Below are 23,542 nucleotides of genomic sequence, written 5' to 3' on the forward strand. Positions count from 1 at the left end.
TGGACTCAGCAGCCCACCCTTGGCTGCCACCATACATGATCCTTCAACGATTCAAGGGTAAGCCATGCTTTCATTTAACTAGGGCATCCACCCTGCCGGCTGTCGACTCTTTCCGGTTGGGCACACTGGCGGTCTCCAGCTATAGTCAACCAACCAGTTCAAGTTAATCAAGTTAATCAAGTTTTAACGTTCTAACAAAGTTACCTAAGTTAATCATATTAAGTTAATCAGTCAGTCAGTCACACATATATCCACAATGCTTTGCAAGGAAGAATACTGAGGAGCTGCACTTCCTGCAGGGGTATATGTACTAGGGGCTGACGTCAGATTGAAATCTGATCCGACTCCAACTGCTAACAGGAGTACACTATACCCATTGGTCCTGAGTCCATCTGTCTACACTAAGGAAAACGAAATTATCAGGTAAGTAATTTCTCCATTATCTATCTCTGTGATGTGGGTCAAAATCTACCCAACTGTTATCTTTCACGTGAGTTGAAGCCTCCTGCCCGACATTGGCTGTGTTTCGACAATGCTTGTCTGCTTCAGGGACCTTGGAGAGTTTTTACTTTAGCCACCTCATAGTTTCAAGGGCTCTGGAACACACTTCTTAAAAATATAACAAATATCACTTAATCTGTTATGTTTTAATATTACCTTCAGCTAAAAACAATTTTATACCACACACAAAATTCTTTTTTACTTACATAGTTTCTTTCAGAATAATTCTTGCATGTGATGCCTTTACTGTGTCATTTGGCATCCTGTTCTGTCCTCCCTGCTTTCAAATTTTCCTGGACCAATCACCAAGATCTAATTCAGAGCGAGGCTACACTCATCCAATTTGAACTAAAGCTCTATTACCTGTTCCCATCCGGGATCCCAGGTCCCATTATATTCCTGCTGCAAAAAGCCTATCTAATTTTGTATGTTTCACTGCCTCATTCCCTTCCATTATCCATAAATCACGTTTTTTCTTTGCGCTCGAAATCCGGACCTGATTGAGAACTGTAAACCTTGCTCCCCTTGTTGTATATGCTATTCTAAATATATCAGGTGGACCAGACTGTGACCTCCATATGCCGTTCCCGTCTTTGTCTACCATTTCCCGACCTAAATCAGTTCCCTATTTAGGTCCATTGCACCAGATATCTTTATTGACCCTCCAATCCGTATTCACAGTGATATTGTTTACCTCAATAAATCTGTTTGTGCTTTATGGAATTCTCAAGACATCGATGGTTCCTCCCGATCTTTTGCTTTACTGGATTAACATTGGTTTGCCCGGCTTGATGAGTGGACCTGCAGACTAAGATCTCAGGATATGTGATTTCTGCCAACTGCTTCGGAGAGGACTGTTTTTTACTTCATCTTCTTTGACCTCTATCTGGTCTTTTTGCATGTACTGATCCAACGTATCGTATCGCCATTTCTCCTAGCATCCACAGTATTCAACTGCTATTAAAATACTGACCAGTCAAGCTCTCGGTTCAATCCATGGGGGGATACCGTATTCCATGTATATATGAACCGTTGTTCCATTTATGTCAATCGTAGATTAAGGTCCCCACCTCGTGGCTGAATGAAAAAGAGCTGCTACAGTGAATTCCTGGGTTTGATGCCCTGCCCCCCCCCCCCGCCAATGTTCCACAAGTGGGGCCCCTTCTGTCTGATTTCTTATTTGACTGAGATGTTCTTGTATACATACTTTTAGTTTTCGAGTGGTCTTATCTATATATATTTTTCCACAGGGGCACCAAAGTGCATACACTACACAAGTGGACTCACATGAAAAATGGTGTTGGAAATAGAATCGTCGGGTCCTGGGATCTCTAAATATGTACTGGTGTATATATTTATTTATTTATTTATTTAACATTTTCTATACCGACCTTCATGGTTAAATACCATATCAGGACGGTTTACATCGAACAGGGATAAAAATAATTAGGTAAAGGAAGAGACAAAGTTACATTAAACGAGGACCGTGAACTTGGAAGCTTAGGTATTGGAAGAAAAGAGATAAAGTTAAGTAAAGAAAAGAGAAATAACAAATTCCGGACTAGAGATAGTTCAGAATAGAATTAGTCCACATGTTAGAGTTGGTATCCATGCTGTCCAGGAATCAGATGAGTAATATAATAATATAATGAATAATATATGTGAACATATATTACACTTACCACAGCTAAAATATCCTGCTATGGGTTGATTCTCCTGCTCTGCTGATGCTGTTAAATTGGAATGGACCACAAGGTCTCGCAAGTTTCTAGCTCTTCTAAAAGCAAATATCAGTTTGTCCTGAAAAATAGGATGAATCTGTAAAAGAGACCAATACTTCAAAATACTTGACTTAAGATGGTGTGTATGTGGAGTGAATGGTAACACACTTACAATTTGATTGATTTATCTTCAGTTGTAAAAGTAAATCCCTATTAGCCCATCTGGCTCTTTTGTAAGCCTTTTTTATGACTGAGATAGGGTATCCTCGCTGAAGAAATCTGTTCTTCATATCCTCAGCTTGAATTTGAAACTCTTCTACTGTTGAACACAACCTCCTGAGTCATAGGAATTGTCCCACTGGAAGGTTATTCCTTAAATGACTTGGATGTAACGTTGAATAATGTAGAATCATATTGCGATCAGTGGATTTTTGAAAAATAGAAAAACTAAATGCACCCTGACTTAAATGTATTAGAATGTCCAGGAACGAAACTTGTTCCATACTATATTGACAGGTAAATTAGAGATGAGGATTGTATGTGTTTAGCCACTCTATGAACTGCTTCAATTTCTCTTCAGTGCCATGCCAAATCTTAAAGATGTCATCAATAAAGCGTTTCCATATGAAAATGTGTGTGATGTAAAAGAATTATTCTCTATCCAATGTTTTTCAAAAGCTGCTACATATAAATTAGCCAAATCGGGAGCCATTGTGGCTCCCATTGCTGTGCCCTTTATTTGCTGATAATGTTGTCTCTGAAATATGAAATAATTTTGTTGCAGGGCTATGGTTTCTAACTCAATGATGAAAGCAGTTGGGTGTTCTATTGCCCGTCTGTATGCTTGAAAGCACCTCCTTGATGACTGCCAAAACTTCATGTTGAGGGATGCTTGTGTCTACATTCCCACCCAGGGCAATGTGCTCTCCACAGCCTTGACTGTGTCTACACAAGCATCCCTCAACATGAAGTTTTGACAGTCATCACGGAGATGCTTTCAAGCGTACAGACGGGCAATAGAACACCCAACTGTGTTCATCATTGAGTTAGCAACCATAGCCCTGCAACAAAATTATTTCATATTTCAGGGACAACATTATCAGCAAATAAAGGGCGCAGCAATGGGAGCCACAGTGGCTCCCGATCTGGCTAATTTGTATGTAGCAGCTTTTGAAAAAGTTGGATAGAGAATAATCCTTTTACGTCACACATTTTCATATGGAAACACTTTATGGATGACATCTTTAAGATTTGGCATGGCACTGAAGAGAGATTGAAGCAGTTCATAGAGTGGTTAAACATATGCAATCCTCATCTCCAATTTATTTATTTATTTATTTATATATAACTTTTTATACCGAAGTTCAATTAACAGAGTTAATTATCAATCCGGTTTATATTGCAACCAAAAAATTGACAGTAACAAAAGTTGTCTTACATAGAACAAGGGAGGAGATAACTTGGGAGCAACTTAAACAAATTGGTAAATCAGGGAGAGGGAGGAATGGCCTGAAAGAGGGGGGTGTGGAAGGGAAAAGGGTTATTACAATTTTAAAGGGGATCAGGAGGAAAAAATAGCAAGCTAGGGCGATGAGGAAGGTGAATTTAGGAACCTAAGCTTGGGATGATAGGTTCCATGGGAAAGTGGTGAACAGCGAGATGTTATGGGAAAGCTTGTCTGAACAGTAGAGTCTTAAGTCTCTTCTTGAAAATGAGTGGGCATTGTTCCAGCCTGAGGTCAGGAGGGAGCAAATTCCACTGTTTGGGACCTGCGGAGGAGATCGCTCTTTTACTTAGGGAGGTTTTGATTGCAGGTACTTGAAGAGTGCCTCTCTGTGCTAATCTAATAGGGCGGGCTGAGGTATGAAGTTGCAGGGGGGTAGAGAGGTCTAGCGGTGAGATGTTAAGAATAGCTTTGTGAGTGATCGATAAAAGCTTGTACAGGATTCTGTGTTTGATTGGGAGCCAATGGAGCTTCTTAAGGATTGGTGTTATATGGTCCCTTTTGTTTGTCTTAGTGAGAATCCTTGCAGTTGCATTTTGAAGCAGCTGGAGAGGCTTAATGGAGTTGTCTGGCAGGCCGTGAAGAAGAGCATTGCAATAATCGATTTTTGAAAAGTTAATTGCTTGCAAGACTGACCTGAAGTCCTGGAAATGAAGGAGGGGTCTTAATCTTTTTAAAACTTGAAGTTTGAAGTAGCACTCCTTCACTGTGTTATTGATGAAACCTGAGTAGTTCAGTTGATTGTCCATGACTACACCGAGGTTTCTGACTTTAGGAGAGATGGTTGGGAGCACTGTAAGGGGCGAGCTGCTTAGAGGGAAATTCCCATCTTGAGTGATTAGTAGGAATTCTGTCTTGTCTGTGTTGAGTATCAGGTTGAGATTTGAAAGGAGGTTATTGATGGAGCGTAGGCAGATATTCCAATGGCGTATAATGTTGTCCAGGGAGTTGTTTACCGGTATGAGGATTTGGACGTCGTCTGCATATACGTAGTGTGTTAACTTAAGGTCAGAGGAGTTTACAAAGTAGGAGTAGATAGATGTTAAATAATGTAGGTGATAACGAAGAGTCTTGAGGGACTCCGAGGGTGGAACTGAAAGGAGAAGATTCTTTACTGTTGATCTTAACTCTGTAGTACCTGTTTTGGAGGAAGGATTTGAACCAGTTTAAGGAAACTAAAACCATCCTCCCACCCACATGACCCAATTCCTGCCAACCTACTGATAGCCTCTGCCAAAAATTTCGCCAAGCCCTTCGCTCAGATCATCAACGCCTCCCTGTCCCAAGGTCTCGTCCCTGACCCTCTCAAACCCGCTATCTTGAAACCGCTTCTAAAAAAAACCCAACCTCTCCACAGATAACCCAGCAAATTTTCGCCCTATTGCAAATCATCGCTAAGATTCAGTGGCTTTGTTGGATGCTTTGTCATCTGGAATTTCTGGTGTAGGTGGTTTGGTCAGCGAAGATACCAGGGAGAAAAGGGCTTTAGGGTCAAAGATGAAATGGTGTATTTTCTGAGAATAGAAGTCTCTTTTTGCTTGCAGGATGACAATTCTGTATTGGTGCATGAGAGATTTATAGACCATGAGGTTTGAAGGTGTAGGATTCTTGCGCCATTTCTATTCCATTTTTCTAAGATCGTGCTTCTTGGTTTTTAATTCTGGGGTGAACCAAAGTTTTTTATTAACTTTGTTGGATAGAATAACTTTGGATATAAGCGGGCAAGTTTTGTCTGCCACTTTGTTTGAAATTTTGATCCAAGACGCTAGGGCCGTGTTGGCGTCGGTTAGGTCAAGTTGGTTTAATTCTGGAGGGAGTTGGGAAGTGAGCGTTTCCTGGTTGCAGAGTTTTCTGAATTGGACCGTGGTTTTCTGTGTTGGTGTGTGGTTTGGGCGTTGGTATAGTAGTGTAGTGGAAATTAGCTTGTGGTCAGACCAAGGGATTGGCTGGCAGACAATGGGCGAGGATTGAGTTAGGCCTTGGTTGATGAAAATAAGATCGAGAGTATGTCCTGCTTTATGAGTAGATTCTTGAATAAGTTGATTAAATCCCATGCAGAGGAGAGTGTTGAGGAAGGATTCGCAATACCTGTCAATATAGTATGGAACAAGTTTCGTTCCTGGACATTCAAATAAAATTAAGTCAGGGTGCATTTAGTTTTTCTATTTTTCGAAAATCCACTGATCTCAATATGATTCTACATTATTTAATGTTACATCCAAGTCATGGACTGGACCCTTTTGGCTGTCCGCTCCCTCGCTTGCTGGATTACCTCTGGCATCTGTCCGACTCTGGCCTCCAAACCAGCTCGGTCCGCGTGCACCTCAGAGCACTCATCGCCTTTCACTAGGGTGTTGCTGGTGCGCCTATTTCAGTCCAGCTTCTTGTCTAATGCTTTAACCTTGGCCTCGTTCAGTTAAAGACCCTGCTTAGGCCTCTGGCTACCCCGTGGGATCTCAACGTTGCCCTGCAAGGCTAAGGCAGCATCTGTTTTAGCCTCTGAAGTTCCTCACCTGGAAAGTCATATTCCTGGTGGCGATCGCTTCCGCTTGCAGGGTCAGTGAGATCCAGGCCCTGGTTATGTACGCGCTCTACACGAAGTTCTTCCATGATCGTGTGGTGCTGCGCATGCATCTCAAATTTCTACCTAAAGTGGTGACTGCTTTCCACATTAACCAGTCCATCATCCTTCCCATCTTCTTTCCAGAGCCTCATTCCCACCCAGGGCAATGTGTTCTCCACACCCTTGACTGCAAGCGGGCACTTGCATTCTGTTTGGATCGTACAGCAATGCATAGGCGGTCCTCCCAGCTCTTTGTGTCATTTGACCCCAATAGACTGGGACCAGCGGTGGGGAAGCAAACCTTGTCCAACTGGCTAGCGGATTGCATTGCCTTCTGCTATGAGCAGGCAGGCCTTCAGCTGGCTGGCAGGGTGAAAGCTCACTCTGTGCGGGCTATGGCGGCGTCAGTGGCCCATCTGCGTGAAGTCCTTGTTGCTGAAATTTTTAGAGCCGCGACCTGGAGTTCTCTCCACACGTTCGCTGCTCACTACTGCCTAGACTGGGATAGTCGCCAGGACAGCGCTTTTGGCCAGTCTGACCTGCACAATTTATTCCAGGCCTGAACCCAACTCTTTCATCATGCTCTCTGTGGGACCAGACCATCCTCTGTTTTCCCCACAGCGCCACAGTTGTGTTGTGCCTGTTGGCACCTTGTTCGGCTACTGTGGGTGTCTCTTGTGAAATGGGACAGTCTGGAGCTCTGAAATCACTCACATGTGAGGACTACCATCCTAATTGTCCTAGGAGAAAGCTCAGTTACTTACCTGTAACGGGTGTTCTTCTAGGACAGCAGGATGTTAGTCCTCAGGAATCCCGCTTGCCTCCCCATGATGTTGGGTTCACCTTTGGTTTATTTTTCTTATGTTTTTTTGCTATATTACGAGACTGAAGGGGGAGCTCGCGTGGATGTGCGGATAGCAGCAGGCTGGGCATGCTCATTCTGCCAATCAGTTTTTCGTGCTGGGTTCCATTGGATGATGTCACCCACGTGGGAACTAACATCCTGCTGTCCTAGGAGAACACCTGTTACAGGTAAGCAACTGTGCTTTCAACCATCAAGCTGTTCTGCAAGCTATTTATCTTCCGGGGATCATGACACATTAGATCGCCTGAGGAAGGTGTGTTGCTCTTTTATAAAAGGTCCCTGCATTAGTCAATAGCAAACCAGCTGTTTGACCTTTGGCGACATCCCTCAATCACTCACATCAGAGGAAAATAGACAAGTGGAAAGATTTTGTTCCATTCTTCCAACCAAATGCCGATCCGCTCAGCAGTTTCTACTCATCTGGAATGCAAATCTCATATATGCATTTCCACCGATTCCACTGATAGTCAAGAAGGTGCAACAAGTGCTCAAAGACTGGGCCCGCCTGTTATTTATTGCACCATCATGGTATGGACAAGTATGGTTTTCATACCTAGTACAACTGTCCATCAACCGCCTGATCCTGTAGAGGCCAATCTGGTTTTATTGACTTAGTAAGAGGGTTATCTATATCATCTGAACCTTGCTCTCAGTCTGACATCCTGGATGTTAAGAGCTCATTGATTGCATCACTTCCCTTACCAAAGGAAATTGAAGACATACAGGATTTTCTGAGGACAAGCAGGATAGTAATCTTTACAAATGGGTGAGATCATCTGATGTAGACTGACATGGAAAACATGTCAAAGTTTCTAGAACTTTGACTGAGCCTCTTTGAGCATTCTCGAGCATGCATTATACTACGCGTCCATATGGGTCCCTCAGACTCTTTTTCTTTGATGTGAGTCTCACTGTTTTCAAGCTTTTAGGGATTTTCTAGTGACTTTTTTTTCCAAAGTTTCCATTGGGATTGCATGAGTCAAAGTGGGGTCCCTCTGCTCTCTGGTCCTATTTGCGTTGTTGACTGTTAGGGACTCTGGAGATGGGCCATTGCCTAGCTTTTCCATGCCGAAGCCATTGGGCTCATGGTCTTTGACCTTGGCACCGGGAAAGGACTGTGGAAAGCCGAAGAAGCAAGGGATCAGTCCGGGCATGGGGATGCTCCAGATTTGGTTGAGATGCCCCTGAAGCGACCCTATGGTGAGGAGTACCAGTCCTTTATGATTCCCAGAGGTTCGCCATGGCCTCCATGGTCCAGATATCCGCCATGATTCTCCTCTCAATTCTGAAGAGGATCTGGTCATGCTTCCTGGCTCCCAATTTGTTTTGGCATCATTGATCTTGAAGAAGGAGCTAGAGAAGTGCATGCAGCAAGCTGTCGAGAATGCGCTGCAGGGCCTCTGGAGCACCAGGACTGGCACCATTGCTCCTCAAGCTGCTACTTGGCTCCCTTCCAGCATTTATTGGCGCCCTACCGAAACAGTCACCAGTGTTGGTGCCATTGGAACATTGGAGCCGCCGCCTACCGGTCCATGGTTCCTTGGAGGAAGCTCCCCTAAAGATGGGTTGGCCTTGGGATCCTGGACCACCTGGCAAATCACTATGGTTCCCATGCCGTTGGAAGAGGACAGAGTGCCATGGGGTCTGTCCCCTTTATGACAATGAGAAAGGACCCTCTTGATCATTGGGGTAGAGGCTCCTCAGAAGCTTCTGAAGATCCATTGGATGGCCTCCCCCTGACCCCTCTCGTCCCACTGGCAGAAAGGAATTCTCCAAAAGACCTCTCCACAGGTCTTGTCCTGCTGATGGTGGAGGCCATTCCATGAACTCTACAATTGAAGGAGGATACCTGGCACAGGATGATGGAGATTCCTAAGACCATACCAGTCCTAGTGCATGAGATCCTTATGGAATTTCTGATGTGGGAAAACCCCCTCTCTGTGGCTTCTGTTAACAAGAAAGCAAATGTGGTCTATCTCATCCAGAAGGCTCCTGGATTCAATAAGGGTCAGCTGCCTCACCAATTTGAGGTTGAATCTGCTGCAAGAAGACCAAGTGTACTCTGACCCACTCCTCTCGACTCCTAGGGAAGGATCAGAGGGCCATGGATGCTCTCTTGGCAAGAAGGTGTTTCAGGGAGCTATGCTCATTGGCTACATAGCCAATACATGTGGGACATCCTGAAGTAGGTGCAACAGGTGGCTGAGCAGCTTTGTCAGCAGCAGCAAGACACCCTCCAGTCATTGGTAAGTAAGTGTTTGGAGTGTAGAAAACACGAGGTCCGCGTGATCTACAGTGTTTTCAAGATGGTGTCTAGAGTGTCTGCTGCAGTGATTGGTGCCCACAGACTCGCCTAGCTGCGAGTCTCTGATCTCCGGGTGCAGTAAAGGATTGCCAACATGCTGTGCATGGAAAATAATCTTTGCATATAGAGTGAAGGATACAATAGTGCAGATCCAGAATTACAGCACAACACTCCAGCAGCTCTTTGCAAGCACTCAAGATTCAGCCTCTTCATCTAGGTGATCATCAAAAACAGACCCAAGGAAGTCTTTCTTTTGCCTGAAATAGCACTATCCTCCTGTCTGTTCCAGCTGCCCCAGGTAACAGAGGGCCCCTAACCTCAGTCGGCACCTCAATCAGTTTCTAGGAAGGGGTTTTGACTGGATTGGAGAGTGTGTAGCCAAGAACCTGGTACCTGTGACTAAGAACTGTCTGGTCAGGGGGCAGGCTGTGGGCCCAGTATAACCTCAGAACAGTGGGTCCTCGGTATCATTCACAGAGGGTATAAATTAAGCCTATCGTGTCCCACCAGATCATCCTCTGAGGCCATTTTGGGAACTGGTAACTTATCTGGAGGTATTTCTATTGGCACTGTCCTTCCTCTTAATTACCAGAGTGGTTGAGTGCATTCCATCAGAGCACAGAGGGCGTTAAATCTACTTCTGGTACTTCCTGATTCCAAAGGAAATGGGGGACTGTTCCATTCTAGACCTAAGGACCTTGATCAAATTTCTAAAAAGAGAAAAATTCAAGATGGTTTCCCTGAGCGCCTCTGTCTCTTTTCTACAAAAATAAGATTGGCTATGCTCTCTCGATCTAAAAGATACATACTCGGTTCAAGATCTTCCATAGCCACCAGAATTATCTCCGATTTGTGGTGGAGAAATAGCACTTCTAGAACCACATTCTGCTGTTTGGGCTAGCGTCTGCCCTTCAAGTCTTTATGAATAAATACTTGGCTGTGGTCATAGTGCACCTTCACAGACTGGAGTATGTTTTCCCCTATCTGGACGATTGGCTTGTCAAGAGCACTTTGGGCAGGAGCTGAGGAGTTCATGTGCTCGATCTGGGTACTGGAGTCACTAGTGTTTGTTATCAACTACCCCAAGTTTCATCTCAGCTCATCACCTCAATTGGAGTTCATCACAGCCCTGCTAGACACTGTTCAGGCCACGGCCTTCCTGTTGAAGCAACAGGCTAGCACTTTGATGGCTGTCGCAGCAGAGATTCAAAGGAGCCAGCTGGTAATAACATGGCACTTGTTGAGATTGTTGAGCTACCTGGCTGCAAACATACATGTTGTTCCCTTGGTATGTGTGTATATGTGAAGAGCCCAATAGTCCCTAAGGTCCCAGTGACTTCAGATCACTCAGGATATGTGGGACTGCATCCAAGTCATTGTCTCTCTAGGACTCCTTTAACCTGGCGATGAGAAATTTCCAGTTTAGAACAAGGGGTGTCATAAATTCCTCAGGTTCAAATTGTCTTGACAACGGTTGTGTCCACCCTAGGCTGGGGTGCTCATGTAGATGGGTTCAGCACCCAGGGTCTGAGGTCTGCTCAGGAGCATCTCTGTCAAATCAACTTCTTGGAATTGTGGGCTTTAAAAGATTGGCTCATGATTGGAGTGTTGCTCCAGACAGACAACCTGGTGGCGATGTAGTACATCAAGCAAGGAGGTATGGGCTTGTATTTCCTGTGTCAAGAGATAGTTCTGATATGGGAGTGAGCCCTCTCCCACAGTACGGTGCTCAGGGCCACCTATCTGGCCAGTCTGGAAAATGGGATAGTAGACAGATTGGAAACCCAATCTTGCAAGGTCCTCCTGCAATTTATTGCAATCTGCTTGAGATTGAACTACTCTGCATAATTTTGTCATCCACAAATTTGATCACCTTGCTCGTCGTACCCCTTTCCAGATCTAAGTATGGATCCATGAGGCACTCCACTGTTTTCCTTTTTCCACTGTGAAAACTGACCATTTAATCCTTCTCTGTTTCCTGTCTTTTAACCAGCTGTCCACAAAAGGACATCGCCTCCTATCCCATGACTTTTTAGTTTTCTTAGAAGATTCTCATGCGGGACTTTGTCAAATGCCTTCTAAAAATGCAAATACACTACATCTACTGTTTCTCCTTTGTCCCACATGTTTATTCACACCTTAAAAAAAAAAAAAAAAAAAGTACGATTTTTTTGAGGCAAGACTTCCCTTGGGTAAATTCATGCTGGTTGTCCCATTAAACCATGCTATCTAAATGTTTTTTGATTTTATTCTTTATAACAGTTTCCATGACTTTACCTAGCACTGAAATTAGGTTTACTGTTCTATAGTTTCCCAGATCGCCCCTGGAGCCCTTTTTAAATATTGGGGTTACATTGGCCATCTTCCAGTCTTCAGGTATGTAAGCAAGTTGAGGGGTGCAGGGATCTTTCTGTAACAGGACTCTGCCAGCTGCCCTTTCACCTTACTTGCGATCCTAAGTCAGGAAAGATGTGTATTCTCCTCAGAAATATACTTTTACTTATCAGATTTGTTATGATATAATACTTAGAAAATAATTCATAGCTCTAATCTCCTGGTCACTAAGCATCCATTTTCCCTAAAGAAAGTTGTGTATCATGGGTGGTAACACATGCCATAATCTTTAGCCTGCTTAATATATTAACGCTTATGGCTAATCTACTAATCACCTGAAGCCTAGACAAAGGGTATCTCTGTTCTCCTCTGAAGCAGGCTCTGACTGTAGAGCTGGAGAATGTGGGCTGGAGGAGAGGCTTGCTTCCTGGGCGTGGTACTGGCAGAACGGGCAGGTGATCCCGGAGGAGACTTGGTTCTGGTACTTGTCAGCTATCTGGGCTTGCTCTTGCCCCGCACCATCTGACTCTGTCCTACTCTCTGCACCTGAGCAGGCACCTCGTCTCCCGGTGGTCTGCTTCTTACCAGCCTTTCGCTTGCAGGGATGCTCAGGATTTTCTCTCTGAGTTTTCTCCCCTGGTTTTAACTTTCTCCCTTCCTTTTTCAGGGAATCCTTCACTTGTCTTTTTCTCCTTTTGGTTTCAGTGTCGCTCTCCCCAGGGGGTTTGTTGCTTCAGCCTCCTTTTTTTGAGGGCAGCTGGCAGTGTCCTGTAGCAGACAGATCCCTGCAACCCTAAACTTGCTTAGAGGTATAACGGATGATTTTAATGATAGGTTTCAAATTAATTGAAATAGGTCTGAAATTTCATTTTTTAGTTCTGTCAGAACCCTGGTGTGTATGACATCCGGTCCAGGTGGCTTACTACCCTTCAGCTTGTTACTCTGGCCTACTACATCTTCCAGGTTCACTGTGATTTGGTTCAGTTTATCTGAATCATCACCCTTAAACGGTTTCGAATGGGTATCTCCCCAACATCCTTTTCAGTAAACACCGAAGCAAAGAAATCATTTAATCTTTCCGCGATGGCCTTATCTTCTCTAAGTGCCCCTTTTAACACCTCGATCATCTAACGGTCCAACTGACTACCTCGCAGGCTTCCTGTTTCGGATATATTTAAAAAAAAAAAAAAAAAAAGCTTTTATTGTGAGTTTTTGCCTCTACGGCCAATTTCTTCTCAAATTCTCTTAGCCTGTCTGATCAATGTCTTACATTTAACTTGCCAATGATTATGCTTAATCCTATTTTCTTCGGATGGATCCTTCTTCCAGTTTTTGAATGAAGATCTTCTGGCTAAAATAGCCTCTTTCACCTCACTTAGCTATGCTGGCAATTGTTTGACCTTTCCACCTTTCTTATTGTGAGGAATACATATGGATTGTGCTTCTAGGATGGTACATAACGATGTCCACGCCTGTTGCACACTTTTTATCTTTGTAACTGCACCTTTCAAAATTTTTTAAACTACTTTTCTCATTTTATCAAAGTTTCTCTTTTTAAAGTTTAGTGCTACAGCTGTGGATTTATTTACTATCCCCCTGCCAATCATTAATTCAAATTTGATCATATCACTATTGCCAAGCGGCTCCACCACTGTTGCCCCTCACCAAATCCTGCGCTCCACTGAGATTTATATCTAAAATTTCTCCCTTTCTCATTTGTTCCTGAACCAATTGCTCCATAAAACTGTCTTTTATTCCATCCAGGAACTTTCTCTTTGTAGCATGTCTTGATGTTTCACTTACCCAGTCAATTTTGATGTAATTGAAATCTCCCATTATTACTGCACTACCAACTTGGTTAGCTTGTCCATCTGTAAACCGATTAGTCTGGGGACTTCCCCAGATCTCATCACCCAGGATTAGGGCAGTTTGTAGCATCCTAACTTCCAGGCCCTGTTGCTCATAGCATGGATGTGGAGAGGTTGATCGTGTAATCCTCAGTCTCTCAGAAGATGTCTCATGTTCTCGTAGCTTCAGAAAAGCCTTCTGCCACAAAGTCCTATGGACTGAAGTGGAGAAGGTTTTCTGTGTGGTGTGAGAAAAAGGCCCTGTTCAAAACAAAAATTGCTTGAGTACCTTCTACACCTCTCTGAAGCTGTTCTCAAGACCAACTCAGGGTCCATCTGAGTATGATTGGCGCATATCACTATGGTGTCGAGGGTAATGCCAACTTCAGCCTATAATTGTTTCATGCAGGATCTGCTTCACTTGAAACTTTCCCTAAGGCCTTATGCTGTGTCCTGGGACCTCAGCGTGGTTTTAGCTCAACTGATGAAAGCTCTTTTTGAGCCACTGTGCTCTTGTGACCTGAAATACTTGACCAAGGTGGTTATATTTTTGATGGCAGTTACTTCAACATGCAGGGTCAGTGAACTCCAGATCTCAGTGATTTATCCACCTTACACCAAGTGTTTTTCACTATAGGTGTGGTCTTGCGCACACTTCCTAAGTTTCTGCCTAAGGTGGTGTCTGACTTCCATTTTAATCAGTCCATTGTCCTGCCAACATTCTTTCCCAGGACTCATTCTCACCAAGGTGCTCAAACCCTTCATAGATTAGACTGAAAGAGAGCCTTGGCCTTCTTTCTGGAGCAGAGAGGAGCCCATAGACAGTCCACCTAGCTTTTTGTTTCTTTTGACCAGATGTTCATTTTTATTGATATAATTTGTTATCAATAAGTTTATTTTATTTGTTTTTTGATATTTAGTTTCTGTGAAACTTTGTGATTGTATTGATTTAATTTAATTTTATGTATGTATTTATGTATATTGCTTAGGCCTTTTGTGTTAAGCGATTAATAAATTTTATTAAATGAGAAATGAGGTTGGGAATTTCCTTTGCCAAATGGACGTTATCAAGTTGGCTAGCAGACTGTATCCCCTTCTGTTATGCCCAGGCCAAATTGCATCTTGTTCATATCAAGGCTCACTCTGTCCAAGCCATGGCAGCATCGGTGGCCCATTTGTGAGAAGTCCCCATGGAGATCTACGGAACTGTGATGTTGAGTTCCATCCATTCATTCACATCACGTTGCTGTTTGGACAGGGATTGCCACCGTGATGACGGGTTGGCCAATCTGTCCTTCAGAACTTGTTTGAGGTTTAGTTCCCACCTTGGGCCCATTGTTTTTGTTCAGACTGCCCCCTCTCCTGTTACCAAGAAAACATAGTGGCGGATGTGCCTGTTAACTGGTTTTTTTTTCTTAGTCCCCTTTTTTTTTTGTTGGGGCAACTGTCTGTAGCTAGGGATTCAAACATGTGTGAGGAGTGCCATCCTGCTTGTCCTCAGAGAAAGCAGAATTGCTTACATGTAATAGGTGTCCTCCAAAGATAGCAGAATGTCAGGCCTCACAAGACTTGCCCACCTTCCCATGGACTTGGGTCGCTACTTCGTAGGTTCTTTCTTAATTGTGTGTTATAAGACTGAGGGGACTTTGCATGGTATAATGCATGCTCAGGCGCAATGAAAGTTCTAGAAACTTTGACCCATGTGTGAAGACTGACATCCTGCTGTCCTTGCAGAACATCTGTTATAGGTAAGCAGCTCTGTCTGCCAGAAATCCCTCAACAAAGAAGGCTTTCTAGCTTTAAACAGAAATGGTTCTCATCTTGGTGTTATCAAAGCTCTGTAGCAGTTGTAACGTCTCACGTTAACACACATTAGTACATTGAACAACATAAAGGAAAAAGAATTACAACTTAGGCACATATATGCATAAAATACATAAAGACAGTAGCCTCAATAAAGGAGAAATTTATTACATTTGTCTATCTTTTTCAACAATATTGTAAAAGGCAAATTCCAAGTCAGAACATAAAAGATAAAGGTAAATCATGTCAAGATAAGAGTAAGATACAGTTTATAGCTATGTATCAAGCGAATAATTAGTGTGGCAAAATGATTTTGGTGTGTAGAGCCATTTTAATAATATCAGGGGTCTTGGAGGTGTTTTCTACAGCAGTGATTTGTAATCAGGTTCATGACCAGAGAGCTGTAGTTATGGCTGTGGGCTGAAAGCTGTGATTTGTTTTCCTGGAGAAGAAACTGAAGAGGAAATATGACCTAGAATAGTGGTTTTCAATTTTTTTCTGTTGGGACACACCTGACAGATGGTTCTGAAATGCGTGACACTCTGAATGTGTGGGGCTAAATGTAAACATAAACTGCATCCACAGGAACCCCCCCTGATCCCCATCAGTGGGTGCAGAGCAGAACTAGGATATTCCATGTACAACTCATCATATAACAGCTACACAAACTCCCTCTACCACCAGGTGCAATAGTCCTATTTATGGAAAGACAGCAGTTCACCACCAATGCATGTCCTATTCATAAAACACAACAAATAAGACTGATACAAATGCCTCCATACCCTCGGTTACACATACAAAAATCAACCTTCACCAAAACAAAGATCACAAATTACAAATATGGAGACAAACTGGAATGGAAACCCAAAAAAGCCACTCTGCAAGCAATGCAAACCTGGAGAAATGGAAACAAATATAGCACCTAACACAGTCCCAGGATCTGCAATAATGCACACAAATTAATCCACACAAAGTTACACCTGCAGTATGGAATGCACTCAAACTGTAACAATCCAACCTATGAAAAAGCAACACTATATAAATATTACACCAGGCCCTAAACACCAATGCTTCTCTTATTAGGAAAACAGAACAAGCCAAGCTGCTGTGGATTCCTACACAGGAACAAGCTTGCAGGATCACACATGCAGAACACAGACCGACCCTGGCCAAATACAGAATAAAGTGACCATAAAGCTAATTTTGTTTTTCCATTTTCACAGTGCATACAGTTTGTCTTTTTGCTGTTTCCAGTTCAGTTTGCACATTTCTATTTATTCATGTTCAGGAAACATAAAATTGTACAGCTATACTAGTAGAGAATAAATGTTTCAAAACTGATGAATAGAATATTTAATAATGACATAATTATTAAAAATTTCCAAACTAATAAATTATTTCAAAACAGCTCACACATCACATAATAACCAATAATTAAAATGGCATTCAAGAAAAATGAACTTAAAAAGCCACCTTAACTTACCCTCTTCAGCAACTCTCGAACTCCTTTCCCTTGCAGGCCAGTAGCACACGCCAGCAGCAGCAGGGGCTGCTGCAGCTCTGTTATCTTCTTCCTTAGGGACCAAGATCAGTCTCTGTCTTCCACATCAGTCGCTGTCCGCACTAGTCGCATGTGTGGAAGAGCACATGCTCTTCCACACATGCTCGCTCTCACAAGATTTATTTTGCTTACCAACATGATCTCTCATTTGCACGCACACGCTTGATCTCGCGTTCGTGCACGTAGTGGCTTGCTGTCAATCTCACTTGCTCTTTCGCCACCCTGAGCACAAATAGGAGCTGCAGCAGCTGCTGCCTCCAGTCCCCTGTGGCCCAAGATAGCCTCTGCAGCCGATAGGATTCTAACGCTTCTGCCTCCTGTTGTGGATCATCAGCTACTCTTCTGTTTTTTTTTCCGGGCCCACGCTGCTCCTTGGGCTGATGCTACTTTTAAATGCAACATGTCCTTTTCTTCCCGTGCGTCTCAGTACCCATCACTTGCTTTTTCAGGCCATGGGGGCGGGAAGAAAAAAAGGCCATAGTGCAATTGCCAGCTCCCACTCACACTAATACTGTTCCTGTCTAGGCTGGAGCATGTTGACAGCCTGCGTGGCAACGACACCACTAAGAATGCCTGCCTCTCTCTCTCTGGGGTGAAAGGAGGGGGAGAGGAGAGTAGTCGAGCCAGTGGGAGCTCACTTCACACTGGTGTGTTGACACACCAGTTGAGAATCGCTGACCTAGAGGCCTTTAAGTAGGGTCACACCTGTCGTTCACAGTTTTTATTTTCATAATTTGTCACTTGATGCAAACATTCTGCTGGTTCTCTGTTCAGATTTCTTCAGTTATTTTATTAGAGTTCTTTGAAGCTTTTAGCATGTGCTTTGCTCTCTTGTTTTGTGTTTATTCTATTAATGTTTTTATAATTCTTTCTTAATTCTAGGACAGTTAGGTGCTGCCTGGGACCAGGTAGCACTTTTTGACTTTGGATCTGTTGATAAATCAAATAAGAAAAAAGTGGTACAACAAAATACTAAAAGACCCAGTAAAATTCCTTCTGATTGTGACTATGAGGAAAATGAAGAAGCAGTTTCTGGATCACCTATTTTGTTCAATGTGGAAGAAGAGAGACCTATAGTACCATCAGAAGACAAATCTACTAGATCTTGCAAAAAATATCCAATGGAGAATTCTGTCATGGAGGAATCAACTCCTACAGTTAAACTTTTTGTCAAGAAAAGGTATATTTGATTACATCTATTGTTGCCTCCACAACCTACTGTTTGAATGAAAGTAATTGTATTAGGGCTGGTTTTAAAACTTTAAAACTTTGTATTCAAAGGGAAATTTAAACATGTGTTCTTCCTGAACATTGATAAATCATTGTAAATGGTCAGCTGAGAACACACATGGTAGTAATGAAAAAATATTTTAGCTAGTTTATCTATTTTTTTCTTCAGCCCTTGGATCCTGCAATCATGACTATTGTTTCATCTTCTGATAGCCTTGCTTATCCTAAACAAGCCGTTAAGCCCGTTAAAACGGGCTACATCCCTCTGTCTCTCACCTCCCCCTCATTCTCTCTCCCCTCACTCTTCACCACCCCCCTCCCCCACCCACTCCTCCCACTCAGTCCCTCCCTCCCACTCAGTCTCCCTCCCCTTCCTCCCACTCTCTCCCTCCCTCCCACTCAGTCCCACTCCCTCTGTCCTCTGCCCTCAGTCCCACTCCCTCCCTAGTCCCACTCAGTCCCCCTCTCCCTCCCTCTCACTCAGTCCCCCCCTCTCCCTCCCACCCTCTCCCCCTCAGTCCCACTCCCTCTGCCCTCAGTCCCACTCCCTCCCTCTCCCCCTCAGTCCCACTCACTCTCACTCAGTCCCTCCCTCTCACTCTCTCCCACTCCCTCTGTCCTCTGTCCTCTGCCCTCAGTCCCACTCACTCCCTCTCACTCAGTCCCCCCTCTCCCTCCCTGAACTCACTCCCTCCCTCCCGCTCTCTCCCTCCCGCTCTCTCTCTCCTCCCTCCCTCGCTGCTGCCACCGCCCGCTGCGAACCGCCGCCCGCCGGCGCTGCGAACCGCCGCCGCGAACCGCCACTCGACGCCGCCATTGTTTTCCCTGACGCTGCCTGAGGCCGACGTGCTCGCCCGCACATGCGCGGTAGAGCTGGTCTCTACTGCGCATTTGCGGCACGTCGGTCAAGTGTCGTTTATAGGTATTGATAAGCTTATAGGAGTCTGTCTATAAGCTTTTTTGAAAGACTAGAGGGTGGTAGAAGATGTTCCGCTCCACCTTTCACAAGTCTGAATATCGGAAGTGTGCCATCCAGTACTGCAGGTTCAGATTGGTGAAATTGCAGATCGTGCAGGGTTTTCATTTTGTGACTTGGCTTTGCTGCTCTCAGTTTAGATCATTGGTCTCTTGCAAGCATATATTTATTTTGCACAATTTCACTCATGTCAATGGTTGTTTAGGGCTGAATATTTGGCAACAAGATATGCTGTGTAGACCCGGTCTTGGGTACGTCTTTGCTGAGAGTGTCCACTATAGTGGTGTTTTTTTGAGTCCTAACTGTACTCCAGGCTTGGCTCTCAATTGACAGGGGATAAGGGGTGACTTCTGCTTCAGGACCTAAGGCATTGTGAGTCCTTTAATCCCTTTAGTCCTCACACTATTGTGCTGTTTGAACATACTTTACTGAGACATTTCTTCAATAAATATAATTTGGCATCTGGTACATCTCTTTGGTATGGTATCCATTATACACTTTGAGCAATAAATCTGGACATCTGAACCTCCCTTGATCACTCCATTGGTATTTTCTGTAGATCCCTTGCTGGATTTAGGGGTTTTCCCTTGCGATGGATGTTAAGCGTCTTCCTTTCTACACAGTAGTTCTTGGTTGCTGGGATCTATTGCTTATTTCTGCTAATTACATTTCCTCCTTGATGTGCTGGATAAGTATGGATTCTTTTGAGCAGCAGATTTGAGTACAGGATGGCATTCTTTTCTCCTCTTGCAAGACATGGCCTGGTCACCATTATCACCTCTGCTGTGTTTGGATAGAGTCCTGCACGCTGAGTGAGATGCAAAATTTCTAAAATCTATAAGACAACCTCTTGATTTTAGAAAAAAAGTACTATTAGGCTCCCTTATGCAAGGGGCAAGAAGCTTGAAGGATCCAGTCTGTCATCCCACAAAATGATGAAAACAAGACTGCCCCCCTCCACCCTAGAGAATAAACGTACCAACCCCTTGCAGAAGGCTAACAGTTATGCTAGAGCAGTCCAGAAACATTGGTTTATACTACCCTGCCAGCAGATGAAGGCAGAACCCAACTTTTCCAGTGACCTCATCACTACTATTAATATTAGAATGGCCCAGAAATCTACCAGTATGCTGTCTCCAGCAGATGGTAGGACAAGTACTGACTACTACAGCAGGACATTTAGGCTCCCAAGGTATTTGGCCTATGCTCTGAGAAGGTTTCAGTGTTGCGCCCAGGAAATGAGTCTCTGGGCTGAATCTGCTGATGGTAATGAGGTCCTGGGCACCTAAGGCAGCAAGGTTCTGGTTTGTTCTAATTGAATAGCTTGTCTGTTGTACTGTCAGGATAGTTCCTGAGTGAACAATCCTGTTGGTGGGCTCCCTTGGTGTCCTTGGGCTCTGTTTGAGTCCTGACATTCTACTATCTCTGGCCTCTACTCCTTTTGTTAGTGCTGGAGCAGCCTTGGGGTGGGGTTGGGGGAAAGAAATAGAGCAGCTACTTCCTTTCACTGAGGCTGCCTACTTCTGCAAAACTTCAATTTTCAGTGCATGTGGAGGACTTTTTTTTTGGGGGGGGAGGGGGGGGTTGCAGTGGCAGAATGATTCTCTGGCAGTTTGTATGGCAGAGGCTTTGCAGACATTCAGTCTAGGTGAGAGGCTGACTGAAGACTAGTGGGCAGTGCGATTAAGTAAACTTTTCATTTGCCTCTGCAGCATTTCTTCTGTGGGGGTGGGGCAGGGGAAGAGGCAGTAAGCATGGTGAAGGTATGTTACTGCATAGGGTGAGGGATCAGTACATTTTAAGCACTGAAGACTCCTGCTGTCCTATCAGCAACTTGTCCTCCATTGGGGTGGCTGTTGGTATTTGTCCCACATACGAGAAGAGTGGAAGCAAGGAGGAAGCAACTTTTGCTACTTGGGGAGGAAAGGTTTCAAGCAGGGCAACTTCCATTTTCCTAGTGTGTAGACAAATGGATTCAGGACCAGTAGGTTCATGCTCTCCTGCCAGCAGATGGAGATAGGAGCATGCTGACATCACAGCATATATAGCCCTGCAGTGACCCCAGCCTGTCAGTATTCTCAGTCTCCAGCAGATGGTAAACGTGCATCTCCCTATGGGGATTGCTTCGAGCTTTTTGGAAGGAGAAATGTGAAATTCTAAATTAAGGAAAAGAGAGCCCCGCTCTCCTGCGGTGATACCTAAAGGTCCCTCCCCCACTTGAGAATTCCTGAGGTGATTTCTGTGGTCCTCAGAGGTGTGTCTTGGTCCGGTAGCTGGGTTTCCTAGCGTGGAGTTAGCTGCTATTTCAGTTGAAAGGCAGTGGGTGCAGGAGGCTGAGCCTCTGCGATGACGGCAGATACCCTTTTGGATTTTGCTAAGCTGGGCTCTTCCCATTCTGATGATGGGTTGGTCACACCCCCGAAACGCGTCACTCATGACACGCCCCCGAAATGTCGCATCACTCCTGACACGCCCCGACACGCCCCTCCATGCAAGCCCCAGGACTTACGCGGGTCACGGGGCTTGTGCGCGCTGCCGAGCCTATGCAAAATAGGCTCGGCACGTGCAGGGGGGGTTTGGGGTAGGTTTTCAGGGGGTACGCGCGTATCACTTTGAAAATCTACCCCTTAGAGAATAGCCACTGCCATTAGCAGTGGTAACATGGAATAGACTTAATTTTTGGGTACTTGCCAGGTTCTTATGGCCTGGATTGGCCACTGTTGGAAACAGGATGCTGGGCTTGATGGACCCTTGGTCTGACCCAGTATGGCATTTTCTTATGTTCTTATGTATTTTATTTATTTTTTCAGATATAGAGTCAAACACAAACTTGCATATTTTTGTGCTGATGTAGGGTGTTAGCCTATCCTGGGTGGCTGTCTGTGACAGTTCCACCAAAACTTTGAAATAGACAAAAAGCAGAATTTTCTGTGCTTAATGCAGTGCATCAATTTTTACATAAATACACTTTTTTTTAATTTCAATTAGAGCCTAAAACATAGTTGCAATAAAACATGTATGTCTCAGATCTAGGTAAATGTCTTTGCCAGCGGTTCTAGTTTTATAGAACATAAGAACATAATATAAGGCTTACCATATTGGGTCAGATCAAGCATCCATCAAGTCCAGTATCCTGTTTCCAGCTGTGTCCAAGCTATGTCACAAGAACCTGGCAGGATCCCAAGGGGTAGGTGGATTCTAAGTTGCTTATCCCAAGAATAAGCAGTAGATTTCTGCTTTCTCCCTTAATTGTTAATTTACTTTTCCTCCAGGAACTTGTCCAAACCTTTTTTAAATGTAGCTATAACCAATAACTTTCATCACATCCTCTGGCAAAGAATTTCAGAGCTTAATTGTGTTGTTAGGAGAGAAAAAATGTTTTAATTACTTTTAAATGTATTGCCCAGTAACTTCATTGTGTCCCCTGGTCTTTGTACTTTTTGAAAGAGTAAACAAGTGATTAACATTTACTTGTTCCATTCCACTCATTTAGAAACCTCTATCTTCCCTGTACGTACCTGGATCAGTCCAGACCGTGGGTTATGTCCCCAATCCAGCAGATGGAGTCAGCCAAAGCTTCGAGGGGGCGCACCATAAGTACTACTACCCCCTCTGCAGGAGTTCAGTATCTTCTGACTCCAGCAGATGCGAGTAGGGGAATCTGGGCTTGCTCCCGATTACCTGTAACCACTTGTTCCCCTGATGGGGTTTTTCTTCTCTGTTTTCTATCTTTAGTTTGTTTGGATCAAGTTTGTTCATTTAAAAAAAATAAAAAAATAGTAAGTTTAATTGGAGAGGCGTGGCTTCCTTTTGGTGCTGTCTCTCTCTCTCTCTCTCTCTCTCTCTCCCTCCCTCCCGGCGCTAGTCTGTCGATGGTGAACCGGGGTAAGTTGTATGTTTGCTGTATTTTCCTTTGCAGCTTGTTTTGATCGCGGCTGCCGGTGGGACCGGCCTCCCCGCGTTTTTCTCCCTCTCCCGCGGCCATTTTGCCAGCTCCTCGTGGGCTGCAGCAGGGAGCAGGGAACTCTTCGTCGGAGGGTTGTGAGGCCAGGAAGGCCTCCCCGCGGTGCCGTTTTCAGTTGGCGGGCAGTGCAGGCCACTCGGGGCCCCCCCGCACCGGCACTTCTCCTCGCGGCCCCCCCCCCCCCCCGAGGCTTTTTCTTGAATTTTTCTTCTCCCTGCCTGTTCTTTTTTTAGGCAGCGCTCCCGATGCCACGGCCGTCGCGTTGCTCGGCCTGCGGCGAACAGGGATCGCGCATTTTGCGCGAGGGGATCTGTGCTCGGTGCCTCCCCGGGGGGGAAGGCACGTCGCAGTCCCGGGGCGAATTTTCA

The 23,542-nt window shown here is 44.4% G+C and overlaps 1 protein-coding gene across 2 annotated transcripts in view; it reads left to right on the forward strand.

Annotated features, from left to right (window-relative positions):
- Positions 1 to 23,542, forward strand: part of CENPC (centromere protein C) — a 526,811-nt gene that overhangs the window by 95,893 nt on the left and 407,376 nt on the right. For both annotated transcript variants that reach the window (XM_029600814.1, XM_029600824.1), the window contains one exon: positions 17,887 to 18,184. In XM_029600814.1, coding sequence (XP_029456674.1) covers positions 17,887 to 18,184 — 298 coding nt within the window. The remainder of the gene's footprint in view (positions 1 to 17,886; positions 18,185 to 23,542) is intronic.

Source organism: Rhinatrema bivittatum, chromosome 1, assembly GCF_901001135.1.
Source record: "Rhinatrema bivittatum chromosome 1, aRhiBiv1.1, whole genome shotgun sequence".
Classification (NCBI taxonomy): Eukaryota; Metazoa; Chordata; class Amphibia; order Gymnophiona; family Rhinatrematidae; genus Rhinatrema; species Rhinatrema bivittatum.